At 29.0% G+C, this 10,205-nt stretch overlaps 1 protein-coding gene across 1 annotated transcript; it reads right to left on the minus strand.

Annotated features, from left to right (window-relative positions):
* Positions 1-1,950: 1,950 nt before the first annotated feature.
* LOC125867461 (uncharacterized) lies at positions 1,951-10,205 on the minus strand. The gene is made up of 16 exons (XM_049547971.1): positions 10,089-10,205; positions 8,591-8,663; positions 7,710-7,831; positions 7,545-7,598; positions 7,115-7,240; positions 6,889-7,008; positions 6,096-6,231; positions 5,814-5,984; positions 5,412-5,564; positions 4,643-4,749; positions 4,455-4,545; positions 4,109-4,250; positions 3,759-3,915; positions 3,537-3,653; positions 2,707-2,833; positions 1,951-2,343 (listed from the first exon to the last, which is right to left on the minus strand). The coding sequence occupies exons 1-16, from the start codon at positions 10,199-10,201 to the stop codon at positions 2,101-2,103; spliced, it is 2,052 nt and encodes a 683-aa protein (XP_049403928.1). The 5' UTR covers positions 10,202-10,205; the 3' UTR covers positions 1,951-2,100.

A 10,205-nucleotide genomic window follows, 5' to 3' on the forward strand; every position in this document is an offset into this window, starting at 1 on the left:
TAGATAGACCATCTACTTTAAAATCGAAAAGACGGTAAAAATAGTAAAATCGAATAAATCATCTACATTTACATATAAAAATTGCAAGTTGTAGTTTTAATATGTATGCAATTTATAAATTGTTCAAAATACAAACAATTAGAAATCGCATATAAACCAACAAATAATATATTCAATTAAGATCACAAACGTCATGTGGTGATATATTTGCCTTTTCAATTAGTAAAAATATTAAACAACTCACATTTTAAATATTGTATTGATATGTATTGCATTTATTTATTAACAAACAACTCTCTCTAAATAATAAAATTTGTAAGCTAATCTATTTAAATAAATTTACTAGTACAAATATAAAACATAAAATCAAAAAAATAAACAAAATGATTTGAGGGATATTTTTGTCTTTACATAGATAATCCCATGATATTAAATCCAATGTATTACTAATACCACCACATGGAAGGTATTAGTAATACCTCCTATAATACCACGTAGGGTGTATAACTAATCAATGGATTAATTATACTTAGGCCCAAAAATTCTACCAAACATAGTACTAAATAATACCATACATAATATATGGATTATTTCTCCTAATACCTCCTACCAAATGACCCCTAAGTTCCTATTTGGAGCAATGGATAATTTTCACTTTCTTTTTGAAATTTATTTCGGGAAACTATTTGAAAAAGTTCAAAAAGTTGTTTTCACAATTTTCATGTCAAATTACTCACAAAATTCAAAAAACATTTTCAATTTATATTCATTTCCAAACACAACTTTGATTTTCAGATATCATTTTAAGTTTAACTTAAAATGAAATGCTATTTTTTTCAAAATCTTACAATTTTTATGTCCAAATACCCAGTAGTTTCTGCTATATATTTATCAAATTATATTAACTAGATTTGACGAAAATAGTGGAAAAAAGATTTAGCTATAAAGACCAACAAAGTCTCATCAAATCCAAAAATGAGGAATATAAACAATCTTAACACTAAAAAGGTATTAAAAATAGTAGAAATTAGACCACCAAAAGATGCATTAGACTTCATAAATAAAAACAAATTTCAAAAATTGTATTTCTAAATGTGAATTCTTGATAATTATCTTTATTCATAGTTCAAGGGTTATTTTAAACCTATCCTCAAGTATAAGAGACTATATTTGTTATTTTCTCGTAGATAATGTATCCTTTAGGGGAATATTATATTATTTAAAATAAACCAGTAAGATGAACATTATTGCAGGAAAAAAATATTAATTGTGTGACAGCAATACCAAATACTAAATCTAATGGAAGTGATTGAAAAGCAATAAAAAGTTTAATTAATTCAATAAAATTATTAAGAGTATCTCAATAGTATGAATTACTAGATCTAATGACAATGATTGGAAGACTATTATAAATTATAATTTTGCAATTATAGAGGCAGACTTTCATAATGAAGCGAATAATACACGTTATTAATGTTGAATTAATAATAATGATGTTGTACGACCTCAATACGATTATTTTTCTATTTTAATGATCCATTATTTTAATTTACTTGTCCTGCTGTAGATATCACACGTAACAAGTTGGTTCTAAATAATTGTTCAAAAATATTTTCCATTTTTTCCTTTTGCTAAAACACTATTTTCTCCATATTTCCATGTTTTTGTTTCAATTAATATGTAAATTAACATTATCATTTTTTGTTGTTGACAAATTATAAGAACTTGATGCCACCGCCACAAGATTTGGTGTTGTAGATGAGACTGCTCCTCTCTTTTAATTAGAGGTCTCAGGTTTGAATATTGTGTATGAAAAAAATTCTTAGTAGGGAAATGGGGCCTATGCAGGCGCCGCAATGTGAATTCGGATTAATTAGATTTTAATGTGGGTATCAAATACTATCCTATTACAATTAAGAATTAAGATATATGCTTACATAATTTTCCAAGGTAATCAATTACAAAGAATAATGATAATCAATAAAGGAATTAACTCCCCACTCAATATCATGTAAGAAAAAAGAAAACACTATTAACATATTGATGTACTTAAAGTGGAAAATCCTCCTAATTATATATGTATAATATTCACTTAATTGATTAATTTTGTTGTGGAGGTCCTTCCAAACGAATGTAGTCATATTGATGGCCATAGAAAGGATTACCACCTTTAATTTGCTTCAAATATATTGTATTTTCTCCCTTTTGTAGATGTAATCCTTGAATTTGAAAATTAAAGAGCCAATATAATCCATGTATTCCATGTCTAGCTATTGCATTACTCCTCCCAATTGATGGAGTTTCAAAGTGGGGCATTGTTCTAGAGGGGTTGTTGATCCTCCCCTAAAATTGCAAGGAAAAAAAAAACATAACATGTTAATGTTATCCAAGTAAAGAGATCATTTGCAAAGTGATACAAACGAGGGAGGAGATTACAAGATAGGGAATCGAACTCTCACCAGCATGGTGAAGGTTCAGATAGCCAACTAACTAAACTACAAAGATGCACTTAGACTATACGATTATTTTAGTTGAATTCTATTTCTTAATTAATTTGCTTTCAGTTATCATTCTTTAATATTTCGTTGCTTAGTATATATCTCCAATCATATAACCATGGCCCATGCCCAAGACCTTTAATTAAGTATACGGAAATTGTTTGTATTGTACAAATTCCAATTGAGGCTTGGCTATATATATTTATACCTCTAAATGGGAATAGGTTGCAGAAGCCAGTGCCACACGTAGTGTATAGGTTCCCTTTGGATCAACACTTGGGAGTTCAAATGAAATTTGCCATGTTGTTGGTATATAATTCTTGCTTCTAGTTCTCCTGCAATGAAATATAAGATTTCAAAAACTTGGAAAACATAAAACACATTTAATTACTTGAACTAAAAAGTAGAGAGAGAAATATGTCTATTAAAGGTTATAGTGGTCTCAAGGTCGAGTTTTGATAATTTAATCGCCTTTGATAGGGAGCATTTTACTCCAAATTGAGACTTCTTGAAAGTAGACCTTGTGCCTAACTTAACCGTAAAAGATAGTGCAAGAGGTGAGGATTGTAAAGATCATATAAGGAATCCAAATTTCTTCATCCTCATCTGCACCGATGTGAAACTCAACATCTCCCTCTCCACGCTCAGGACTGGATATTTGAAGACTGAACATATAAAATAGGAGTACAACATTGGGTAAATAATGAATAGGGATGGATTTGAATCTGACTCCTCACTTCTAGAGTTTGCTTACTTTTGCGGTTTAGTTATGCCCAAAGTCTATTTTCTTAATGGGGTATCAAAACAACATAAATTTTAATTCTTTAAATTACCCGATTTTGGGTGCACTGTACTCCCATTCTTCAGTGTCGGACAATTCTCACCTTATGACTTGAACTTTATGATTGAATTAGATCAAAAGTTCATTTTATTATTACGACGTGAATCCCGAATGAATCAAAATCAAGTAACTAAAACAAACTAAAAATTTGAAGAAAAAAAAGGGGAAATATGAATTATAATTCTAATTATAATTACCTGGTTACATGAGCAAAGAACCAATCTTTTTTATAATCACTAACACCAACTTTATACACCAAATCTTTATTTGGATATAAATCAGTGTATCGATCCCACAAACCATATTGCCTATATCTGTTCACATTATAAACAATAATCAAATTCATATTTATATAAAATCAAACTATATACTAAAAATGAGTAATAATTTAGCAAATATAAGATAAAAGGGAAACTAACTTTTGTGTAGTATTGTTGAATAATTGATTTGTTAGAGCAGGCAATGGATCAGGCACAAAAAATTCTCCAGCACTCCTATCAGGAATTCCAATTTCCCATAAAGTTGGACCATTTCTTGGAGGATCATAAATTAGGTTACCTAAGCTTATATCACTTCCTGCTTAATTTCGATAAATTTTTACATTGTCAGATCACTAAAAAGACATGCACAAACTTTAGAGGGTTGAAGTATGACACATTTATTAATTTGTTTCGTCTTAATTGACGTATTCAGTTCACCTATTTGTCACTGTTATATTAAATCCATAATTTTAAAGTAAAAAGGGGGAAAAAAAGTAAGAGAAAAGGACCTTGTTTGACAATAATGTCATAGTGGTATTTGTAATCTCCAATAATTCCAGGGACCCATGAATATAAGTTATAAGTTCCAGGTCTAACACCAATAATATTGAAGTGTCCAGTCTCATCTGTTTGAATCCAAAATTGATAACCCTGAGAGGAAACAAGATATAAGAGTCGATAAATTATATATACGTCCTCTAGTTGAATCATAAGGACTTACTTCAATTTTGAAACGAAGCTAGAGGGATAGAAGGAATCCAAAAATCATAATGTACACAAAATTGATGATTATTCTAATTTTCATGATAGGATGAAAATCTTATTTCTGCCACTTATTGATCGAATGGGCCTTACTTTAGTCTCATATTGCCATGACCCAACATCTCCAGGAAGTGCTAATCCAATATATGCAGATTTTGCATAGACAGGATTTTTGTTTATGTACCTAAAAAAAATTAATTTGTTTTACAAACATTAATTAATATTTTCCTCATAATTTTAAACAATATAAACATGGTAATTAAATTAATTAATTAAAGTACCTGTCTCGTACGAATAATTGACCTCTAATTGTACCACGTGCATTAGCATGAGGATAATCAATAGATTCTGGGAAATCATATGGCCATTTTGCAGTTTCTTCTTCCATCTACATGGTAATAAATTGAATTCACGCGAGTTTAATTTATGTATACTGACAATATATAGTTATTTCACATCATCGATTTAAGTTACCTACATCAACGTGTAATTATGCGTATAACACGTTTAATATATATAGTAACTTGAACCATAAAGTAAAATAAATTAATAACATAGTTTAACGCTAGTTAAAATACATCGGAATCGTTTGGTTGGTGGTATGCTACGGAATATATAATGATAATTTATGCGATTATTTTGTTTAACCCATAGATGGAGCTAGGTGGGGGTTCATGGGTTCGGACGAACTCAATAACTTTTTCGTAGACCTTGTATTTTTTATTAAAAAATCAAATAATTATATATGCATATTAACTTGGGAACCCCCTAACAAAAGATTGATAACTTAGTGGTTAGAAAGGGCGGTGAAAATGATTTTCACACTAGTGTTGGGGGTTTGAACCCCACTATCAACAAAAAAATCTTTTTATCCTAAAATTTAGAACCCCCAAGCTCCTAACTCTAGCTCCACCTCTGTCACTTTCTCCTTTCGTATGAGATAACTTATCCAACGTTTATACTAAAATGGTGGAATAATATAATTTTGAACTAAATAATACACATAACCAAACGCAAGATAAAATAATATCCCGGGATGAATGAATTTACCTGTCTTTTAGCATCTTCCCAAAGTGTAGGATGGTTATCACCAGAATCAGAGTTAAGGTAGAAAAAAACAGGCCCAAAAACTTTTTTCCATGGCTCTCCTTCTTTTATTTGGACTCCCAACTCTGGCCCTGCATAATGTCCACTGAAAAATACCTGTAAAAGAAGATGAATATTGCTAAAATATTTGAAAATTTCTAACTAAATAAATAGATGCTCACTCAACTACATAATTTTTTATGTTTTTTTCTCGAAATAAGTGTTTTTGACTTCCTAACAACAATGTCAAACAGACTCTAAGTCATGCGAGCTCAACTTTTAGGTGATTAACATATTCAACTTAACATGATCAGTTAAACGAATTATATTTTCATATATTAATTTTGACGTATAAAGATGACTTACCGCTAAAGAGGTGGGACCAGCATGAGAAGTGAGATCTAGCTTGGTGGGTCCACCATTACGATCTTCATAACTAGGTGTTATAACCCAAAATCCTACATGTGGAGTATTGCAAACCCATCCATGTACTTTTATATCCTTATTCTCAAATGAATATTGGTACTTGTCATCCACCTAATATAAAAAATAAAAAGGTAATTAAACAAAATGTATTAATTAGGGATAGTTTGGTTACCAAAATTAAGAAAATAATTTTCGAATAATAATTATGTTATTATTTTTTACCTCTCCCTTAAGTTTAGGATTTGATGGATTTGTTAGTCTAACAGCTTCTCTATAGTCAAGAATTTGCCCATCAGATCGATCTTCATCTGTTGGCATCATCCTTTGAATATCATCTGATATTGCCATATAATGGAACCTAAAAACATTCCAAATTCAACCAAAAACGAACCTCATTAAATGAAGGGTAAATGTGAAAAAAAAATTCTCAATAATATTGAACTTTGAATATCTCACTTATTATAAATTATGAAAAAAATCGCAATAATTTACTTAATAGTTGAAATATGACTAGAGGGAGTAATTTTCTAGATTATTTTTCTAAGACTTATTGAAATGCTAATATATAGTCCCGAGTATTATAGTAAATTATGCACATCATTTATTATTGGTGAAACTACTTAATTATACAAATATTTCTATCATATTTGTACTAATTCTCCATATAGTTTAAAATAATTGAATTTTATCTCTCTATTTAATAATTTCATATCAAATTTCAAATCAGATACATGTGAATTACACTAAATACACATTATATACATGTATCTGATATGATTCATATGTATCTGAGATAACAGATACGCGAGTGAGATATGAGAGTGACGAATTAGATTTGTCTATGTGTCCCAGATACATATGAATCCATTTGGATACAATATATATATCTACAACAAATTACACGTAATTTTGATCCAATATATCCTGAATGAATTTTGAATTTATACAAAAAAAAGAAAAAGAAAGTATGATATGATAAATTTTCTTTAAAAAATATAAATGATTGGAATCTTACAGAGTCCTTTTGAGCTTAATGGCAATTCTGGCTTCTTCAAGAATTAAGCTTGGCCAGCCTTTCAAGTGTTCAAATATCCCATATGAATAAAATCCAGAACTTCCCCTCAACATAACAAACCTGAAAATTTATTTTATTTTATCAAAATTATTAATCTTTTTAATAGTACAATTTTAACTTTATAAATTAGGTACTAATAATGATTATTTAATTAAAAAAAACTTACCTTTTGTCAATGTTTAGAGGAAGATCATGTGTAGTGCCATTATTTGAAGGATTCCATGTTTTTGTAAAAGAAACTTCAACTTTATTTTTGTCTTGTGCAATGACTCTGAATTTTGTCCCTAAAAGCCTGCAAAATATTTTTATTTGCATGCTTAATTCGAATATATCATACCCCTCTATCCAAATTTAGATGTTACTGTTCGAATTTCGAAATTCAAACAAGTGTTTCTTTGATAATAATTTTCTTCGTGTCTTCTAAATAATTTTGAAATTTCAATTATTTCACTTGTATATACGTTTTACGTAATTTTCAAAAATATATAAACTTTATTTTTTTAAAAGGTAAATATTTTATGTTAATATCAATTAGTTCGACTCTCGAAATCTGAACATATTAATCTCATAAATGAAAAGAATAAGTAATAACTTACATATCAAAAGTGTGATCTTTGTCTCCAGGACGTTCCCACACTGTATCCCAATATCTACATAATTAATAAATTAATTAAATTATTCATTTTCAAACTTTTTTAAAGTTCTTATATTTAAGTATATATATTAAAAAAATAGAAAAGGAATGCTTAAAGTTAACTTACCCTCTATTTGTATCTTTGAAGTCTGTCTCTAGTACATTATCAATACCATTGTAGCTCACCCCAGCAATGGATCCAGTGGGATTAGTTAGGGTAACTTTGACAATGCCATTATCTATCACTACCTAATAATATTTTGAACATTAGCTCAACAATTAAATAAGATAGATATACATAAATTCCGCGAGTTTAGGAGTTAATTACTTAGATATACTCTAGTTTGAAATATTATGAATCTTATCAGATCTTGGTGCATCTACAAATGTCCAGATACATGTATCTCGAAATACATAGAGTCAAAATTATGTGTAATTTGTTCTAGATACACTGTATTCAAGTGGATTCGTATGTATCTGGGATACATAACAAATCTCGCTCGCCTTCCTCCCTATCTCGATCGCCTCTCTCCCTATTTTCGTGTATTTAGTAGCAAAAATGCATGTATCTAGGTGTATCTTCTTCAATATATAATAAGAAACTTTTAATTACTAGTAAGATACGAAATTATTTGAAAGTAAAAGTAGAATTGGTTTATATAGTATGTATATATGTCTAATTAGGTAGTTTTCCCAAAAATAAATGAATTTTGCCTATTAGACGAATTATTGTTCAAAATCACATAAAGAGATCTTTTAATACCTCTATAGTCGATGTGGGAGAAACGAAATATATAGTACCATTGCATTCTCATGATGCTGGTTAACTGAAGCATAGACAATATAATATAATGGCCTAACATTGAGTAAATCATAAATTAAAATGAACCTGACTGTAATATCATGTTACAAAAATAAATATGACTTAATTGTATAAAAAATGTTTAATTGTACCAATTGTATATATAATTCAAACTCTAATAAGAATTAGTGAAAGTGGATACTTACATAATTACTTGAGATAAGCAGTTTGACAGGAGTAGTTGATGCCAACTTTTGACTATTTCTTAGTGGAGTATGCCTGCAATTAGGATTTAATAAAAAAAGAAAAATTGGATATAAGTTTACAACTAAGTAAATAACTAAACCATTATAAACCCTTTTAAAAGAACATAATTAATGTGAGATGTAGTATTTCTCTAATAATAATACACTTCAAAACAAAATCAGAAGATATATAATATTGTGTAACATATATACTAGAATTTGATAAGATAAAAAAAAAGTCAACTTATGAAAATTAATATCCCCATTACTACATGTTTAGTTTACGTAGACAGGGATGTGAAAGTAATAGTCTTATGTTATGCCGCCTCTTACTTTAAATTTATATATACTATATGTTGAATTCTCCTTAAAAAATTTCTTTACTTAATTTCTACTATTTTGATTTCCTTTAGTGGAAATTTTAGCTCCATCACTACTATTCTAAACACATTGTTCTGACTGATTTGAATTCGTACTGAAGTGGTAAAACACACCTTATTGAGAAATTCTTTATTTCACGAGGACTTAAACCCCGAGACTTTTAATTAATGGTGGAATGAAAATTACCAACTTGTGTCATTCCATTTTACCACATATTTCAACATGCATGCAAGTTGTCATGAAGGTTGGCTAACTTGCCATACCTATGAAATAGGTTGTTCAACCAATTCTTACAATTTGTAAAACTAATTAAGTATGTTCAAGATCTAGGTACAATGTGAAAGAAGAAATGGTAGAATCAATTCTAAGGACTAAAACTTATGACTAATTTAATGCTAGCTAGAGAAAATAGTACTAATTAAGTGGATGGAACTTTTTTCAATTGTGAATTATGACTTTTTTTTTTACCTTATAGGATATATAGTATACTTTATAGTCATTATTGCATGAAAGTAAAGAAGAAATAAATTAGTAAAATGAATTTTTTATCAATTGTCATGTTTGATGCCTATGAACCAAATGAGAAATGCTTAATCATATCATATGTAGAATCTATGCAAGATCGTTTAGGTATGAACTCACTCTTAATGGTTCAGGTATGAAATTCACACTCTTAATAGTTTAGGTATGAAATTCGAAAAATGGTTAGTTTAAGTATATTTTTGACACTTATCTCAATTAAATAAGATGTCATGTGCACCTCACCTTTAGAAACTTGTCAACCTACCCAAATCTATAACACGTATTGTTTGCTTAAATGAGCCTAGGTTCACACGAATTTGTCTTTCGTGCTACATCATATCGAGCCCCAAAAGCGCGCAAACTACGTAAACTTAAATTGTCTCTTATAAATCTCTTCACTCCCTTCTCACATTCATATGTGAAATTTGTCTAAAGTATCATGTGTATCTCATCTTCGTAAGTAAAAAATGCATTATCTAACATAGATGATGATAAATTCATAACTTTATATTGGAAAAAAAAAAAAAAAACAAGAACAAGTTATCATAAAGTATACCTAAAGTGGTCCGTTCTTGAACCATTAACAAGCAAGAAAAGATGGAAAACAATTGCAAAAAACCATAATACAAGATGTCGTAGTTGCCTCTTCCACCCTATCGTATTCATCATTTTT

This window comes from Solanum stenotomum, chromosome 6 (assembly GCF_019186545.1).
Source record: "Solanum stenotomum isolate F172 chromosome 6, ASM1918654v1, whole genome shotgun sequence".
Lineage (NCBI taxonomy): Eukaryota > Viridiplantae > Streptophyta > Magnoliopsida > Solanales > Solanaceae > Solanum > Solanum stenotomum.